This window comes from Pholis gunnellus (assembly GCF_910591455.1).
Source record: "Pholis gunnellus genome assembly, chromosome: 22".
NCBI classification, from domain to species: domain Eukaryota; kingdom Metazoa; phylum Chordata; class Actinopteri; order Perciformes; family Pholidae; genus Pholis; species Pholis gunnellus.
Window position 1 is genome coordinate 10,134,163 of NC_136549.1, and position 20,434 is coordinate 10,154,596.

Genomic DNA, 20,434 nt, shown 5'->3' on the forward strand with positions numbered 1-20,434 from the left:
CCACACCTCAGGGAATGGACGAGGAAAAGACTGCAGACGGCTGAGACATATAAACGTCTACACAGGGAGGATTTTGCTGCAGATGTTAAAAACGCTGTGTCAGGCTATAGTGCAATGTATTTACTGTAACTGTCAGATAGAAACCTTGTATCTCTGGTCAAGTTAACAGCAGTTTCTTTTTTGCAGAATCTGCGTTTTAAGTAGTTTCCAACTCTGTTATACTGTAAAAAATACTGTATTTATGAAGGGTGAGTTCTAAATGCAAATAATCTATGTTAAACTGATCATTTTTAGAAATTACAAAAGGTAAATAGGCATAAATAATATTGACAAATTAGTCAATTTCTTTCCAGTTACACAATGCTTCCAAAACCTCTCTTGACTTTGCTCTGAACAGCTAAAAATGCAACGACTAGACCATCCCCAATAACACTATAAAACATTAACACGATAAAATATTGTCCCCCACGGAAAAAAGAGCCGTGTTGTTGTTTATAAAAGTCATTATTCAAACACTGAATTGATTACCAGGCAAGATGCTTCAGGGTCTGGGGGGCCTCCTACCTCTGCAAAACAATTTATTGGGGGGGGGGGGCACCCTGAAATTCATCTTACAAAATGAAAAAACCCTCCTCTTCCGGTTGAGGCATTTCCTTGACCACTGACCATTTTTTTGTGTTTTAAATCTAACAATATATACAGATAATACGCTTTGTGTGACCAGGGCCTCTAAGGAAACTTGGGAGATTAAGGAAAGCACATCATGAGGAAAAGAACTCCAAAAAAACATACTTTAAGAAGTACTCAAAAAGAAAATCACATCTTCTGGTTACATAAAAACAGCTCCAGGAATGATATGTAAGCTCAGATAGCTGGAACAAATGAATCACCATGGGCCAACAAACTGTCCTCCAATGGGAGAAAGGGGAGGACGACTGGAACAATGACACATATGGCAATACCTTCAGGTACAACGTAGCCACTGAGTCTGAAGAGTTGCCTTCTGCTGGGAATAAAATGTTCAAAAATGCATGTTGTGACAGGTCTGTTTGTTTTCAGACGTAAAGTTGATGTTTGATTTTATCATAGTCTCCTCGGCTTGTCAGAACACTCACTATTGAACTCCTTCATGGCTGACTTCTAGGTTTTTCCTGCAAGTGTTATTTGTGTCAGATCTGATGGTCTCGAGAGCAAATCCTTTTTCTGCTCTAGTTTTGTCACTTCCTGTTTGTTGGTAAACTATGTCAGAAAATTCCATACTAACATACTATTAACTAAGTATGCTTAAATAGTGTGTGATATTGTTAAACCGATACCACATGAATTTCATACTATTTCCAGAGAAATATCACAGTTTGCAAACACTGGACACTCCGCCGGCGTGAATATCCCACAATGCAATCCGGTAGTGACGGCAACCTTCATAACAGACGATGATGGACAGCTCTGTAACATCAATAATGCTTCAATGTAAGTGTAAGTATACGATTTCACTAGCTCTCAGTTAAGTGTGAAAGTATGATTTCCAGTCACTGCTACAGGCCTCACTTTGAGTTTTAAGCTACTCTTTTAGGTAAATGGCATCGTTTTCATTCTCCCTGTATCATCATCACTGCAGGGTTTTGTCTCAGACAGCTTTCCCACATTCTGGCGATCACACTGTCACCGTCTGGTTTTGTTTATGCCCCTTAAAGCCTAATCTTCACATGATTATAGAGTGTCTGTGTTTTTGTTCTACCTCAAGGAGACAGAGGCATCATTGTGAGGGGAACATTTGCCCACAGGTAGCCTCAACAGTCTGAGCAGCAGCACTCAACAACAGCACATCACATGGCGAAGTCTAGTGGTCATAGTAAAGTCATCAATATTAAGTTTGCATAGATTATTTATGTTATTTTATATTATATTTTTGTGTTAATCTGATGATAAAAAAGCATACGCTTTGACCCCACCCTATTTGTCCCTGTCTATCTGATCCCTAAGTGATGTTTATCCATGTCTGTTTTATTCACATCTATCATAATGACAGGCTTTAATATGCACCAACAGGCACCCATTGTGTCCTTCAGCCCTCACAACCAACTTATTGTCATACTTGCATCTGCGGCCTTGAGACCTGTATTTATTCTGTTATATAAACTGTTAAAAGAGATGTTGATGTGAGTTGTTTCCCACAGTGATCTCACAGAGATGCTCACAGAAATGCGTTGAGCGTCTCAAATTAAATGCCATTCATCTACAAACATAAAAAAACCTGCACAAAAATATTGAGAAAATTGTAATTTTAGTAGTTCTTCGGGTTAGCCGACCAATAACAAAAGATGGACGAGAGAGGCCACGTTGCACACAATGCTACCCCAAATAATTAGTATACATCATCCCAAATACGCTGTCTATTGTTGACAAAATATTTGTATTATTTGTGTTTTCGATTTTCTTAAAACTTCCTTTCCTGGAATGGTGGTAAATCTAACTAAAGTAATATGCTATAGTACAATAAAATGTGTTTTCCTTATTACCTACCACCTGTATGGTTAGCTAGCTTAGCCCTGATCCAAGACTGTCAAAAGCTTACAGGCGTGTTGACCCTGAACTAAGGCTTCCAGTTAGCTAGTAAGCTAACGTCACCTGCTATCTCTCAGACCATTGGGCTAACAACGATGGAGTAAAGTTGAAGATATTCATGTTTTTTTGTTTTTTAATTGACATTGTGGGGAAGCTCAGGACAAAGCAGAAATGTTCTCTGAGCGCTCTGTTGCTACTTTGGTGGACGGCGTGGAGACATTAGCATATGCCGTCACAGGCTCTATATTCCACAGTGACAGCAGCTCACATCCATCCTAGCAGCCTTGGCGCGGCTGACAGGAGCTCACTTCATCATTGGATGAGCTCCATCCCATGAGAACATTCGCCTCAACCCGAGCACCTCTGAACAACTGGCTAGGAGATTACTAAAGCTTGATTTTAAACTGAAGTGTCTAATAATGGAGACATTACAGGATAACAGATGGCCCAATCTAAAATTAGCCTGATAGCTACTGCATGAGTATCCATGCACTAAATTTAGGAGGGAAAAAATGATGCCTCATTGTCGTCATCTTGATCGCACCATTTATATCTTTTGTGTTATAAGGCATCACAGCTTTTTGTGGCTCTACTTTTCCCTGTCTGGCAAGAAGCCCTTCCCTCACATGCCTGAAGGCTCGGTGATGAGGTCAAAGAGGAGACTTCTGGGTGAGCTAATCACCTTCAGGATGTTATAGGTGTGAGTGGATCACAGGCAAATGAGGAGGCAGATTAGACTCCAGAGTGTGAGAGTTTCTGTATTTGCATATCTGTACGAAGCTACACGTGTATACTGGATACGAGTGTAAATATACTGAATATGTATTTGCGTGTATATTGTGTTTGCATGCGTTGTTGCAATGGATGTCGTGATGTCAGAGAGCAGGTGTCATGTGACGCTCCTGATAAAGTGAGGACAGCGATAGGCAGCCGTTCAGTTCTGGCTCCTCCGTTCCTCCATCCGTCCCGATGCGAGCCTGGAGAAACTGGATCTCCCCCCCCCAACCCCGCCGCACCTCGGCTAAAAGGGGACCTCTTAACTGCCTTCCTTTTGCAACGCAAGAAGATGATGATAAACCGCTTCAAGTAGCACGATGACAGAAAGATTTATTGTCCTCTCAGGTGACTGATGCCATAAGATGATAACTTGACTGAGCGTCTGTTGTTATATATGGAGCATGATGCTAATTTTAGTCCATTATAAATTACTCACCATCATATATTATATGCACCCGGCATTACAATTCTATAAATACATTAACTTTCTAACATGCCTCCCTAACCCTGATGGCATTGATACAAACTAGAATCCTCTAAAATTGTACTCAAATAATAATACTAATCAAAATGTTCAGACCGCTTATATAATACGATTTTTTCAATCAGTTTTGGACTTATGACACCTCTTATTTCATTAAATATACAGTTACCTGACATAGCAATCCACATGTTTATTTAAACATGTGTTATCATCTACTGTTATATTGTATATTCTTTATTCCCTTAAACTTGATAACTATATTTCACACAATTTGTTATGGGCTGCAATTATCATTAATGTAATCACATCCTAACCACATCAGTATAATGTCGTTTTAACTCCGCTAAAACAAGCTCATGATGCAGTTTGACTTCCAGTAGCATGTGACCTGCAGGCTAATTGTATTTCCATCTCATTCAGGCGATGACCTCTGTTGTTGAAATGATAACATGACGTGACCCCAGTGATTTTTTCATCAATACAGGAATTTCTGGGTTATCCGGAGAGCAATTATCTCCACAATTCACTCAATATGTGTGTGCAACCTAGGGGGTGATATGAGTGAAAGGGGTTAGTGAGGTCAATGTGTGGGGACATTTAATTTTCAAAGTTTTGACCTGATGATGGAACAAGATGAAGATTTGCTGTGATCATCAAAGTTAGATTTTATGGCAATCCATCCAGGAGTTGGTGAGGAAAAGTCAGATGATCGCCAGAGAAGATTAGAAGGATTCATCCTCTGGGGATCATGGATGTCCATCTTTTATCTTTTATAATTTATGTTTGTACAGATTCTCTGTCTCTGCTCTTCTGTAGGGACAATGGGTGATCTGTTGTCGTTATTTTTTCTGGGTCAATCTGCTTTGATCTATGTTATTTGACCTATGATTTTGCATTACTGCTCCGCTTAACATTTGAGTTTTGGGCCTTCTTTTACACTTCTGTCTCTTGAGTGAAATCCTATGCTCCCCTATCACTTGGTTTTTGATTGTTTCTCAACATCTATCTTCTTCTCTGAGGATGTTGTAATCTAAGAGTGTGTGTGTGTATCTCCAATCTATTGTGTGTTGATAGTTAATTGATGACCTCTGTGTGAGAGACAATATGTTCTGTGCATATATCGCTCACGTTCTGATGAAGGTCTTAGTGACCGAAAGCTTAGAAAACTATTTGGTGCAAAGGAGACAAGTGTGCAGATGTTTTGATCGTGTTTTTTTCGTGCAAATCCGTCTGAAAGTTGGTAAAAGGCAACCAGATACGACAAAGAATCACCGGCAACAACACTTGATTACCTCACCAAACAAGTGGATTGTCTCGCTCTTTGACCCACTTTGATCAATCTCATTCTTTGGTTGATCATTGTCTGCTGGAGGTTTTGGCTTCTGATGTTATCTGTGGAGTTGCAACATGTGGATCCTCCTGCAGCCTGCAGGTCAAAGGTGAACTGAGGAAACGGTCTCACGCACAGCCTCTACCGTGTCATTTGATTGTCATAGTGGGAATTGCATCACCGAAACGGTGAGTGCGTTTAATCAGTTAATAAGTTACAGCTGCTGACAATGCAATCACAGTTTCTAAAACCCCACCTGTGGGGCAGTTACAGATGGAAGGGGTGGCATTCAGTCATTTTGAGTTTAACATGAAGCCAGCGACAACATGGGAGCGCCATCAGATATGAGTTGAGACAGGTTTTACTCTAATGTGTTTAGTCAGGGGGAGCAGTTAGGAGTGGTGCTTATTCACAGTGACAACTCCCCCTAAAACAGGCTGCAATACAGCGCTGTAGCTGTAACCCTTAAAGCACACACTTTACCGCAAACCTCAAATATTTTATTCCAAATTTGAGCATTAACCTAAATTATTGTGTAAATACGTTTTTTCCCAGACAGATTGGGACTGACGCGCTCAGAAAACAAAAATGACCACAGTTATGATGTAAATTCAATGAGTGATGGGAGTGACTGATTTCCCAACACGCTTGATAAGATGTAACTATCCCATGAACTATTAAACATGGAGCGCAGGATATTTGACTTAAAACACCCCCAAAATACTGAAGAATCCAGGAGGTGTTACAAGAAACATTGGAGTTTAAGCAACCAGTTTGAATAAAAACTTTATGTAACACCATAGCTTTCCTGTCGCTGAGTCTGAGGCTTAATGCTTTTAAAATGCTTTTGTGACATTTTGAAAAATAATGTTCTCCTTATTCTTCCTCGATGTGTTCTGATCGGAGTCTTGGGTCCAGAGCAGTGAGTGAGTGCTGGCCGAGTGGCCCCCGCCATTCCTTTTTCTAACTCAAAAGGAAAGTAAATTGATTCTCAATGTGATTTTTTTGTACCTTTTAACAGTGCATAAAAAGCATCAAAATAGAGCTTGTTTTAAAAAAAAAGAATTTCAAAGAAAGAAAGATGAGTTATGGGACTTTTAATAAGCAAGTTGAGTGAGTAATCCTGATCTAGAGTGACTGACTTTTTCGCTTTACTAAAAATCCTATGTAGCATCTATGTAGTCTATTTAAAATATATGTTTTTTCTTCTCAAAATGATTTGAGATCCTATATATTTGGTGTCATGACAAGTTATTGTAGATATTGCACCAAGCACAGAACAGTCCTAAATGAAAGATCATTAAATAGTCGTCATAGGTGACCCCCCCCCACTCTGAAACAGGTCTACTTGTCAAATGGTCCCATGCTCTGCAGCACCAGTCCGGTGGAGATCAGCGCAAATTACGCATTTGTTTATTATCGCTTCTGTGACCAGAAGTGTAGCTCCGCCCACCGAGACTAACCCAACCAATGAGCTCATTCCTGCCTCAGAGGAGTGATCTGTATATCTAAAACTCCAGTCTGCCTGTTCATTGTACTGAGTCAGCGGCCGTGCGCAAATGGGACCAGAGCAGGGCTGTGCTGTGTAGGCTGTAGACTACATAAGATCTCTGCCTGCGGGACTTCACACGCACTGCCGACTGGAAATCACAGGCAGCAGCTAGAGCTTTGACTTCATCTTCCACAGATTGTATGAGGAAACCATAAATCCAGGATAGCCTGACGGGTACCCCGGTTGGGATCTCTCCAGCAGCCCCCTCCTCCTCCTCCTCATTACTGACCATCTCGGACCACCGATGCAGAGAGCAGCAGCGATGCGGCGGCTCTGCTGTTAACTCGCTGGACCGTTTGCTCTCTGTTGTTGCCTGTTTTTTTTTTTGTTTGTTATCTAAAAGGAGGCAGAATAAATCCACAATGAAGCTCAAACCGAACCAGACCAGGACATACGACGTCGAGGGCTTCAAGAAACGAGCAGCATGTCTGTGCTTCAAGAATGAACGTGAGGAAGAGGTAAGAGGTTCCGCAGAAACTGAACCACATGAACAATATGCAGGGGTTGTGTATGACTTCGTGGCCTAGTCATCCCCTGTCTGCACCCAGTCATTCAAACAGCGCAGGGGTGATTATGAACCAAATCGAAAATGATATGTAATATTACACATGGGTTTAGACGTGTGGCGCCAGCTTCTAGGTGTAGCTGCGTTAACACTGTTTTCTGTCTGTCACAATGCCACTATTTTGGTTTGTGTTTCCGTGCTGCTGCTGCTGTTGATGCGCCTTGGGCCATCCAGTTTAGGCTAGTTTGAGGAGCGCGTAAAGAAAGGGGGGAAAAGGCTGTTGTCAAAGTATGTACCACTAATAACAAACGACAACGGGGACACATTTCAAAACAAAACACCCGATCGATAGCTCATTCGAAACTCTATTGAGTTGACGCAAAGCTCTTATTTTGAAGACCGATTCGCTCTACTTCCGGTTAGCTTGCTCGTAGCTTGAGGTGGCTAACACGGAGGGGGCGAGGCACTCTGTTGCACCTTTCCCTTTAATTTTGGGGGTTTACGTCGGCGTGGGTTGAGAGAGGAGTTAAGAATGAGGGCCTCGAGTCTATTATTAAATATATCTATAAACCGTCGCGTCACTTGACCACATTTAATATCACGACAGGGAGGGTCCAGGCAGTGGCCATTCATGATTATGCTGCATCCCACCGGCCTTGAGCGGGCAGCTGCGTAGCAATTATGTGGATGAGGATTTAAAGGGGCCCTCGCTATGTAAATAATGGATATGGAGTTGCAGACTTGTATTGTTGTGTCTTAAAGACTTTTCTAGGTGATATACAATATAGTTGATCCACGTTCAAGCGGATTTCCGTGCCGTAAGAGCAGTGTTTGTCCACCCCAAACCTAATTTAAAACACACAAGCTGTGATAGGCTATTACAAGTGTGTTGGGTTAGTCACTGTCTTTGTTATTTACACACACACGAACAATAATATTGACAGTGACTCGTATCAAATATGCAAAACAGTACAAAAACTACAGAACATTAACAAAGTAAATAGAATCACCTTTATAAAGGTTTATTCTAAGTGAGTCAATATTAGTCTGAAAATGGACACACAATTTTACTAAATTATTCTGGTTTTCTTTTTGCCCCCCTTATATTAAGATTTGTTAAGAAGGGTGACTATAGAGAGACAGGTCCGAATGCAGCTGGGTGCCCCCCCCCCCCCTCCCTGTGACTGCATTCAGACTCACTATAGACATATTCTTATCCAGAGAGCCTTTATTAATATACATGACTCTTTCAAGTTAAAGCTGTTTGTACTGGTTCCCTTAAAACTAACTAATAATAGTCATGCATGCATATGTCTATCATATATGTCCAAATATCAGGACCATATCTCTGCTTTTGTGGCATATTCTCTCATGTCTAAATTTAGCCTCCTCTTTGAGCTTTGCATAAACAAACTGTTACACAATATACAGTCGAAGCGGCCCAGTCTGGTGTCCCAGGACTGGCACAGAGAGCTCTGCCTGAGCCCTCCTGTGTTTAGCTGTACGACACACAGATTGGAAGAGTCACACACACACACGCACGCACGCACGCATGCACACACACACACGTATGTCTGTTCTCTTACACAGAACTTGTACTACTGCGTTCTTGCACAATTTTCTTCAGAATTTGTTTGTGCATTGTGATTCTTTTCTCATGAATTTCAATCGCAGGCGAGGACAGTCAGAGAATGTTCTGTGACAAGAGAAGCGTGTAGGTGTGACCATCACCCTCAGGATATTCCGGCTTTGACAGGCATGTCTAATCATGCAATCGTATGGATGGCACTGCCTGAAATATGAGAACCAATCTGGTGATTATGATTCTGGGTTCGTCAACAATGGCCATTTTACGTATAAAGAAGTTGGAGATGTGGAGCTTTGTGTCGTCAAAACTCTCCTTAAACACATGCCTGATACATATACAATCAGTTCCTAGACACAGGAGGTGAAATGAGAGCCCTACATGCTTGTTGGACTGTTTTGTTTCGGAGAGGAAAGGCGAAAGCTGAGCCCTCAGGGAGAGGTTCTGTGTGACAGCAATTAAACTCCCAACCAGGGAAAAACAGGAACCTCACAGTGCAGAGGGATGCCAGTGATAACTGAGGAGGGCACCTGGGTAAATTAACAGCATGCGAGTTGCTTGGGGCCTGTGTGCCAAGAGAGCTTCTTTAATTATCGTACGTCATAATAGTGCAGTGGTCGGTTGCAGAAACCCTGAGTTAAATAACTAGCCCTAGAAGCCTGCTCGTTTGTACATTTAATGCAAATTTAAACAAGTCAACTTTATGGTTCCATAACACATCCCCCTGCTTTATCTACAGTTATTCTGAATCGATGTTACACACTTATAGCCACACATGTGTGGGCGTGTATTTCTGAGAAATGATTTCATCACAACATTCTCACCTGACTGCTGTGCAGAAATAATCAGATTGCAGTAAGAACACAGTAAACCTGTATGGCATGAATATGTTCATAACGCTCTAGAGACCAATGACAGATGACGTTAGCAGCTAACAGATGAACACAGTGGAGCATTTAGCGGCTTAAGGGCCAAAAATGTCACTTTGGGCGTTTGGTGGAGACCAAAACTCAGCTGAAAGAAGAGTAAATATTGGACCGCACAGAAACACGACACATCAACTTAATATTGTCAGCTTGTTTCCACTTCCCCCAGGTGTCCGTCATGTTAACTGTTGCCAATCTTGATTTGAACCGTTCACATTTAGTTGTTTGTTTTCACGATTTGGAAACGACTCTAAAGTGCAACAAACTGTGCTTGGCAGTGTTGAGGCTTTGTTAAAATAATCTTCATATAATGTCACGAGTTCTTGCATAATTTGGAGTAAGGTGAAAAGATCCGATCGAGAGAACAGTTTTAACCGTAACCTCCATGTTTATGAATGTGTGACCCAGAGGCTGCGTGTTGACGGTACTGCAGCAGGTTGTAAACGATGTCATACTGGGCATTGGAGGGGGAGGTCGTCAGTGTGAGAGGACTCTTCAGCAGGAAGTCAGAAATCTAGGTGTTCAGTTTCTCTCTCTCTTTGCCTCTCCTGCTGTTTGCCTCCGACAGTCCCTGATAACGACTCCTCTTGTATTGTATTTTTTATAATGTGACGACTATTTCATAGCTCAGCACTACAGGTTCTGCACTTGAGTGTCTCAGACTTTCCCTCCTACCGTCACCCCGGCATTCAAGGGCCTTCTTTTATTTGACTGCTCCAGGCCGTCCGCCTCGGGGAGGAGGCGGAGGTGTTGATGTCCTCCAGAATATCCCTGCCTGCTGTCCCTGCTTGAGGCCAGGCCAGAGGAGTCGCTGTCATAGCTTGTGTTTTACTACCAGTGGTAGTTCACATATCTGAAATTATGATATTAAGTTAGGAGTGACTGATCCTCTTTTAAATCAGTTACGAGACTATACAACAGATTTTTGGATGAGAGAACGGTTAGTTAACGCCAGGTGAGTCTGGCATTCGTCCACAGCGGGGGGGTTTTATTACCCCAGAGGAGATTTACTGCATGTTACCTCAGAATTTGCCCTCGTTCCTGTTCCACACTGGAGGTCCCTGGGAAGTGATACGAGTTGCAAACCAGTGAAATGTCCCTGGGAAACACTGCAGCGTTCCCTCTGGGGTTTCTTCTTCTCCCTGCCCCTCTTTCCTAATATAAGTGTGTTTCTGTGCTCCGAGTTCAGCTGTCAGCCTATATGTTTCATGACCGTGTGAGTTATTTTGTTCACCCTTTTAACTGTGGCCTATGTAGTCTGCCCCCCCCCCCAGTTTGTCCCAAGTTATAGGAAAAGTCAGAACATGTGAAGTCTTCTTGTTGTTCTTCTTGGTCAGTGACTCCCAATCAGCGGTTTCTTTGGAAAGATTTGTCGAAAAGTAAATCTATCCACAAATGAAGTCCGCTGTAACACCTGAACACGACATGTTAAGATTGTGAGCGCTTGACGAGTAGTTAACAAGTGAGCAGATTGGTTTAAACGGTTCAGCTAAAAGTAGAAATGGTTGAAACGGATAGTGAATGAACTTGAAATACTAGCATTTTCAGGGAATTCACTGGATTTCTTTCAACTTGTCCGAGCGTCGTGGTGCTTGGAGAGATGAACAGAAGCTTGCAGGCTTGGTTCTGTTGCGATGACGAATGTCTCGTCCCGCTGGCGTGTCCTTTTTGCAAAGCTTAAAGGCAACACCAAACCCCTGCTGCTCCCTCTTATGAACTGTATTCGGCTCAGATGCACATGTGAAGGAACGACTTCTTAATTATACACCGTTTGTAATATGTTGATTCTGTGCTCTACATTCCTAAATGTATTAAAAGAAAACTAAACGTGGCCTGTGCTGTATTCCTCGTGGGACAACATGGAGAAGATAAAAATGGAACAACCGGAGCACAAATCCTTGTTTGTCCTCGGTGTCCCATAAGCTCTGTAGCTTTTGTTTTGTATACATCTCACACGTTAGACTGAGGACAAGTTGACACCAGTGAGCTCCAATTTAAGCCTTTCTGGCTGCACTCAGACAAGCGGGGGTTGGCCTCAAACACACCCAAAACACAAAGAATAGATATTCTATCATGTCATATCACTGAAATAGCCCATGCCGCATGGAAGTACATCCCTCCAATAATAGCCTGTATGGAAACAGACTTTCTGCAGGTGACGTTCACGTTCAAAAAGATGTGAAAATAAAATCTCACATCGTCATTAAAAGGACAAAAGTTCACTTTGTTTTAGCTCATCAAAGAGCCTCACTCAAGCAGGTTACAAGGTTCAACTTGGCACCTTTTTATATTTATTTATTTTTTTTTTTTACAGGCGTCATGTTCTGCCCCATCTCCGTTTGTACTGTTAGTGTAAATGCCCCTTCCTCTAACACACGTCCCTTACTGTACGCTACATCCGACGTACACGTACATCACGTACATCATGTACATCACGTACATCAGGAAATGTTTGCGGAGCGTGCATGCGCCTAATCCACACCGGCACGCTTGACATGGATAGCTACCCCACTGCCCTTCATCCCCGATGACGTAGTCTGGGAACAAGCAGGTGGCTGGGTTGGATGAATGTGAGAAAGATGGCAGCCGACCACTCGCTGTCAAAGCCCCAAGCATTCGCCGTCCAATTGGTTTGGCCCCCGGCCCTCAGCAGAGCACTCGGAATGCCGCCGGTAGCTGTAGCTGCAGCCACAATCCCATCAGAGAATGTAAGGGAAGATATATATGACAACTGAGTTGGGATTAAGTGACAGGCTGAGTCCATCCATTACTGGATGATATGGTGGCAGAGGTACATGTCACCATGTTGTACGAGCTGTTTACCACACCTTTTCTCCCTTTAATGCATGCATATTTACCTTCACTGATTATTGTGTATGATAGAATGATTTCTTCACTGACAACCACAAGCTGTAACATTCAGAACATCCAGTTGAATCACAAATAAATGAACCACTTAAGGCTCTGCACCTGAATCAGCTGTTCATATCACTACGATCCCGGTCCTGGATGAGCAAATTGCTCCATGCAAATGTGGTAATGTTTACAGCAGGTGTGCGTCTGTCTGTTGTGGTTGCTATATGGATACTGCTAGAAAATGCAGACACGGACTCATCTGATCCGTGCATATCCGCGCACACTGCAACTGTAGTGTAATTCAAGCTCCGCAGGCCGCTTAGGGAAGCACTCGCAGAATTTGAGCAGGCTCATACTTGGTTTACATGCATTGTTTGCCGGGCTCAGTGTGTGTGTTGGAACCGCCTCAACATTCACTCAGCTTTGATTGAGCTTTAACCAGCCTAGAAAAAAAAAAGTGGGTGAAAGCAGGTGAACGGGTACATGCTAAGGTCCCCCAAATGCCTCCATATGTGCGAGTTAGAGTGAGCTAACTTCTTTTGTGTGTGATATTTTACAGTAATTGAAATTACCAGTTGAAAGTAAAGTACCATGTTTGTATCGTTCTCATGTATTAGTCTCACTCAGAAGACCATCCACACCATGTCAGGATCAAATATTTGAAGCGACGAAGGCTGTGGTGGATTTAGGATCCTGTCTACAGCAACAGAGAATAAATAGCAGCGGCAGCACCAATCATCAGCTGTCTGTCTTTGAGACTTGAGTCAAAGGGGTCAAGGGTCATGTCTCATTTCAATCTGCAGTTTCTGTGTTTAAGTCTCAGAAACGACAGGGACTTCTTGCTTCCTTATGATGTGACATGGATTTCTGTATCTAAAGCTCAATCTGAAAGTAAAATAAAGGAATTTACATTTTTTTCTTTCTGTTCCAGGTTCTGCTGGTCAGCAGCAGTCGGCACCCGGAACAGTGGATCGTCCCCGGGGGTGGGATGGAGCCAGAGGAGGAGCCGTGTGGTGCCGCGGTGCGAGAGGTGTTTGAGGAGGTGAATAGACTCAAGAATAAATTGTTTCTTAAGACTAAGTGAGCTCTTCTTGTGCGGTGTAGAGGAAGTCTTCGTCGATGGTTGAACAACAACAAACATAGCCCCCTTTTTTACTGCGTTTAAGGTTAACCTGCATCCAAAACAACACCCGTCGGTTATATAACCGGTATTAAAAGAAGCAAAGAATTGATTCTGGGTCTGTATTTGCTCAAAGGCCATTTGAAATGACGGCTGAGGACATAGAAAAGACATTTATCATTTTTTTTTAAATAAAAAAATCCTGCTAAAATGTCTTGAATGCACATTCACACGACTCTGTCACGTCACTGCAGTTGTCCGTTACCAGTAAAAAAAAAACAGAAGCAGAGGTGGCAGGGTTCAAGCGGTTGGCTGCGGTGCGCATGCTGCGGGTGAGATTTGTGACGGAACACGGTGTCAGTAGCTGGGTGAACGGAGAATGTGCTGGTATTCCAGAGGTCCCTCTGGTTGAGAACCTTGTGTCCTCAGCCACGTCAGCGGTCTAAACTTGGCTCCTCGTTGGATTCCTGTGCATTCGCGGACGCAACCCGCCGGACACATCGGTGCGACACAGTGACACTTGTGAAGTATGCTGAGGGGGGAAAGCACAGATGTCATATGTCCTGGCAGTAATTTAATTCCTGTGAATTAATTAAGCAACTATGATGTGTTGTGAAGGGGACATAATTACATTTCCGCAATAATAGTCATTCAGGTTTTGAGCCAGGTTTGTTTATTCCATGCCAAGGGACATTACCAAGGATTGATAATGGTACCTATTATTAGAATTACTTTAAGTCCTTCCTGAAGGCCTCAACTAGTGTAGATAAATTCCATATAGAAATGATTATACCTTTTTTAAGAGGCTGACAAACCTATATAGAAGCAGCTGTGAGGCCACAGAGGACAAAAATGAACTCTTTGCAAGGATTTATTTTTTTTGTTTTTGTTTTGGTAATTGTTCGTCAAGCAATACATCCAAACAAAGCCTGGGAGGTTACCGTGGAGCTCAGTACATAGAGCCCTTTAAACATTGATATGTAATACACAATACCCATTGTTTTGCCACAGAATATAGTCTGTTGTTTGAACACTGCTTCTCTAATGTTTCCACCCTCTATTCATTTGGGAGTGAATAGAGTGCCCTCAAAATTTTAAGAAAATCACACAAAGAAATGTCCTTTGCTGTCTTTGTTCCGTGCGCCAGAGCCAGAAGGGGGAAAAACTAAAATTCTAAAAAAAAATATTCTTCATTTATTCTTCAGGCCGGTGTGAAGGGCAAGCTAGGACGTCTGCTCGGCGTGTTTGAGGTAAGCTTACACGGCTTTATCTTACTTTCAGTTTATTGTACCAATGCAACCGCACATTAAAGGGTATTAGATGCACAAATTCCCATCTTCTTTTTTAAAAAATGTTTTTATCATGCAATATATAACTTCTGTGTAATATGTTTTGTTTAGAATAGTGTTGACAAGGGAAACATGCACGTTTACACATGCTTTTGTATGATCATTAAATATTCAGTTTCTTTCCCTTGCAAGCAAAACCAGGATCGGAAGCACCGGACGTATGTGTACGTGCTGACTGTGACAGAAACACTGGAGGCCTGGGAAGACTCCGTCAACATAGGTACAGGTTCCCTTCACCTTCCCCTGAATGTCTGCCGATGCTGTGGTGTGTGTCTTTCATCGAGCTCACCTTTTTTCCAGTACACTGAGGCCAGTATAGTGCATGGAGACTATATGGGCATTGGGGTATGCAGTGACCACAGGTGTCTATAAATCTAGGCCACCGGTCGTAGCTGCGGTGGTTCTGAGCTGTAGTTCATCACAGCTGACAGTAGCCTGGACACCAGCCTTGCTTTATGTGCATCCTCTACCCGTCAGTGTAAACCAGAGCCTGCTACATCCACTATGTTGGACCATATTAATGCACATATGTCGGTATATATGCCATGTTTTCGTGTGCATATTAGAGCATTTATGTACGTCTGTGATCCTCAATACCTTCACCTTGCTTTAATTAATCTTGCTAACCAAACGGACCAATTAGCTGAGGATACAATTGAAATACTGTGTTGTGGTAGCTTGCTGCACAATGCTTCAGCTCTGCGTCGCATTACGTTTCCCAGTTTCCTTTTACCATTTCTTCCTATTCTAGAAAAGCGAGAGTAACATGTTGAAGCTCATGATTTCCTTGAGCTTTATTGTATATGTACTAGAATAAATGGCTTTGGTACAATGCAAGAGGACAAAAGTGTCTCGTGTATCTTCTGTATAGGAATGAGGGATATCATTTTTATGTTACGGCTCTCTAATTATGGGAACACCCAACATTTAAAAGCGCCCTTTTAACTCATACATTGTGCTCTGTCTCCCCCTGCAGGTCGTAAGAGGGAGTGGTTCACCGTGGACGAGGCCATCAAAGTGCTGCAGATCCACAAACCCGTCCACGCCGAGTACCTGCGGAGGCTCCAGCTCAGCTGCTCCCCGACCAACGGAAACTCCATCCTCCCGAGCCCGCCGCCCAACGACAACTACCCCCATTACAGCGCCACCGCGACCTCGCCCTCGACGGGTAATGTGTTGGGCTCCTCCTGCAGATAGGACTGCAGCGTGCGCTGTCCAGCTTGGATGGTTCACTGAAAGTCTGTACAGTCTTGCATGAATCTAATGACTTTTCAGAGTTGCGGCTCTCCTGTATGTATCATTTCTAGTCTTAGCTGCAGGACAGACCAAAGCCATCACCGGGACTGTGTTGAAGACTCGCGTGGCAGGGCAGGAGACGTCTCCGACAGAAAGACTGTGAAATATCTCAAGAACACTTTTCTTTTGCTGGCGAACACCAGACCGAGGAAGCTGCACACTCAGCTGGCGTGAATGACCTGGTGAAGGAATGCCTTACAGAAACTTTGTATGAATGTTGTTATTTGGGTTGTTTTTTCTCTCACTAATGGTCTATTTTTTTTTTTTTTTTAGCAGAATGGAAATGCTTTCTAGTCAATAAAAGAGTAATTGACCCCGGAGCACATCCATGCGGGGATGAGACACCAGAGCACTGATATGTTTCAAGGTTTTCCTCTGCTGTTAATGTAGGTCGGATTCTCTTTACACCGTGTAATCATCAATTAATGACATATTCCAAACTAAAGTTCATTTGATCATAATGTTAAAAATAGAGAAAAGATATTTTACACAATTAAAAACAAACTAAATTAAATAGAAAATGTCGTGCCAGAAATGGCTTGTGGTCGTCAATGCCAGGGTCGAGGGTCAAAGGTCAGACGTATTATCTGTCAGGATAGCGCCAACTGTCAGTGAGTTGACGCCTCAGTAAACTGGATCGGAGTCGCGCCGTCGTGTTCGATATCCTTTGACAAAACACTGCTGTGTTCCTAGTTAAACTGCAGCCAGTGCCCACAGACGTTACGTCTCCACTAACCTTGACCGATACAACAAACTGGACCGTTGTCTGTTCAAAGCCACGTGCCAGTGTTACTGTTTCCCACGTTTTTTGAAGTGAAACTACTTACTGGTGTAAAGTCTTTTCCTTCGGTTTGAAGTGCTGCTATAGGGTCAGATGAGTTTATCTCAACTCTTAAACGACAATAATCATGGTTGACTGCTCTTTGAATTAATGTTTGCGTTTTTATCATGTCTCATTTGGTAAAACACACCACCGAATGACATCATTTCCATGTACGATATGATTGTTTTTTTTCTACCATCTGCTACTAACTAACATTACTAGCACTTTGGGCTGCGACTAATTATTTTATTTATGGATTAACCTTGGATTATTTTCTTGGTTAATCTTATAATGATTTGGTCTAGAGTATAAACTTTCATAAATTGTGAAAAATGCCCATCATAGCTTTTAATGCGGTTTTAATATCAATATTTCGTCATGATTTTGGGTGCATGGTGGGGTCTAAGACGCATACTTTGGCTCTAGGTCATCCCCGTCTCGCGCTCTCTCTCTCTCATGGATCCCGTCTGCCTCTCGACTATATATCGTTAAAGGCTAAAACCGTCTATCAGAAATAGTCTACAATGACATCTACATTTTAAATATGAAGACAGAAATCCAAAGAAAAAAAGGCTCAAATTGGCAGTTATTTTCTGTTCATATAACCCGTTGTCACTGAAAAGAGACGCCCACTCACTCCTGTGTTGACCGCTGAATGAATACTGGAAACCGTACAGAGAACCTGTAAATAGCTTTGAAGAGAAACATTTAACTGTGTTTTTAACCTGAATGTACCTGTACAATTTCTCTGAATATTTTATATATTTTTTAACAATGTAGGCCTACAAATGGCAGGATAAAACCAACGTGTAGAAAACCCACTGAGAACAGTATGTACAGTATATTTGTATCGATGACGATGTGCCACGGGTTTAGGATGTACACGTTGGCTGGTGGGAGGTTGAATGAATCCGTTCTAAATCACGATCTGGTGAAATCGGTCTTTGTGAGGACGGTAGCGAAGTTAACTTGGAACAAAAAACAACAGACTGGATCTGGAGATAAATTCAGTTTTTTTTCCTTCTTTTTAAGAAAATGTATATAGCATCTTGCTAATCAACTTGTGTGCGTCAGATGCACAAGACTGAGTATAGACATAAATTATGAAATGGGGTTTTTTTTAAATCATTTTTTTGGGGGGAAAATGAAATCAGACAGTCTGATCAGGGGAGTGTTTTGGAAGCTTTGGTAAGATGATGAAAAAAAAGACAGATGTTTATTTTATTCTTGATTCAACTGTAATGAACACGTACTGTTTAACACTGGTTTAAGTTTTCCCATGTGACCTCGATGTATGCTTCAAAAGTCTGCAATATCGAAAGCTTTAAAACACCGATTCAAGTTCCATCAACTATCAGCCTTGTTCGATTGGTAACGTTAGGACTCCAGCCACCTCAAGCCTTTGTGTGCGTGTGCGTGTGTGTGTGTGTGTGTTGATGAACGTGAAATATGATGTGCCAAATTGCAAAAAGTGTTGGGTGGGAAAATTTGTAATGTTATAATATACATATCATTTCTGGCCAACTGCTTTGTGAAAAAGAATAATGATCTTAAAAATTGTAATTTCAGAATATAATCATTTAGAGATTGAAATCCTTCATTGTTGAAATTAAGACTTAAGGAACCACAGGCACGTATTATTTGTTTTACCCCCATACTGTGTTTGAATTCCACTTGTCACGTAGCTGAGCATATAAGACTTCACTAGAATCAAAATAACATAAATTTAACATAAACCCATTCATCTCGATGGTCTATGCTGATCTGAGAACGCTCCTGTTATGAGTAAAGCATGAGAGTCGGGATAAGAGTCCCACAAATGAAATGTATGTGCTCATGTACAAAAAAAAAAAGCAAGACGGCCTGGAAGCAAGCGTCCACTAAATGCACGGTGGATTTGAACAGCTTGATTGTCTGCTGAACACGTTGTAATGTCACATGGATGTAACCAGAGCATTTTACTCAGAGCAAACTTAAGCTTTCTCACCGTTTTGTCACGAATATTATGCACAGAAAAGTTTAAGGTGAAAGGGATTTGATGACGTAGACTGGAAAGATTGTTTTTGAGACAAGATTGCATTAAAAAGGGGAAAAAATCGTATTGTAGCTGTTGTTGAATTCTCATTTATTTTAATCAACTGTGCCGTCTATGAGGCAAAACTGTCACGAGAGTCGAGGATCGTTCGTTGGCAAATGATTCTAGTGGCTTCTAGAAGTAGAAAAATAAGACCTGTCAATGCCAGACCCAGCAGCCGATGAGCCATTATGTTTAAATTAAGGAAAACAAAATCTTCAAAGGTTCAGCGTTTCAATAGCTTCGGAGTCATGACTAGATGAACCTGCTATAGGGCCCCAGGGTAGCGATGTGTGCCACTTCCCACCCACACCCCCCTGTTCTCAGCAGCGATTGGCATCTGTTATGATACGCGCTTATTGGCTGACATTTTTGGCTCAGACAGTTTGCATGATATCAGATGACATTTTGAGTCTGGGACTAGATTCGCAGGGCCCCTCAGAAGACTCCTATACTTTCTCAGACGATCATTCTTGAATGCTGGATGTCCCTAAACTAAATCTGCATTTTATCCACAATCACACGGACACAAAAATAATCCAGTTTTGTTTGGAAGTAGTATAATTAAACACAACATAATATCTTAATGTAATTGAATTGAACAGAAGTTGATAAGGCCAAACAGCTACTCATATTAGTGTCAACAGTACAAAGTGCAAATGTGGAGGCCTTTAATTTAAATAGACTCTATTATACATGTCTGGCAGCAGTTGGGTCTATAAAATGTCACAACTTGTGTAAAGACAGATTGGCTCCTTGGGAAAAACACACCTGGTGGGAAATGCCTGCTGTTTCAGGCTTCAGCTCCCCTCACAACTTAAGCCAAAGAGGGCGGGGCTGAGGTCCAGAGTTGAAAACTGATCATCCGGGAAACTTCTGACACCTAAGGTGCAACATTCCAAATTGTGCCCCTAAATATCCACCAAAAACCTAAAGTAAATATTGACACATAATCTCGTTAAACTTTGTGCGCCTTGGACAAATAAGGTTAATGATGAAGCAATGCATTGCAAATAGAGGTGAAAGCAATATTCAAAAGTAATATTTAATCTAGTTACAAGTGAAGGTCCTGCTTCCAAACACGTACAAAGTTGTATCAACAAACGTTACTTTCAAAAGTTACTGATTAAAAACGGTATTTTAAACTGTTTAGCACCAAGCTATACATGTGAAATATGTATGATTATAGATT

General features: G+C 42.0%; 1 protein-coding gene across 1 annotated transcript; it reads left to right on the plus strand.

Moving 5' to 3' along the window:
- Positions 1-6,707: 6,707 nt before the first annotated feature.
- On the plus strand, positions 6,708-19,261 carry nudt4b (nudix (nucleoside diphosphate linked moiety X)-type motif 4b). Its single transcript, XM_079184075.1, has 5 exons — positions 6,708-7,166; positions 13,512-13,622; positions 14,906-14,950; positions 15,182-15,269; positions 16,026-19,261. The coding sequence occupies exons 1-5, from the start codon at positions 7,071-7,073 to the stop codon at positions 16,244-16,246; spliced, it is 561 nt and encodes a 186-aa protein (XP_079040201.1). The 5' UTR covers positions 6,708-7,070; the 3' UTR covers positions 16,247-19,261.
- Positions 19,262-20,434: the final 1,173 nt, after the last annotated feature.

Excerpts from the sequence above, each read along its gene's own strand:
- nudt4b (XM_079184075.1), top strand. The coding sequence starts at position 7,071 with ATGAAGCTCAAACCGAACCAGACCAGGACATACGACGTCGAGGGCTTC. Across the intron at positions 7,167-13,511 it reads AGAATGAACGTGAGGAAGAG|GTTCTGCTGGTCAGCAGCAG; the intron begins GTAAGAGGTTCC and ends TTTCTGTTCCAG. Across the intron at positions 13,623-14,905 it reads TGCGAGAGGTGTTTGAGGAG|GCCGGTGTGAAGGGCAAGCT; the intron begins GTGAATAGACTC and ends TTTATTCTTCAG.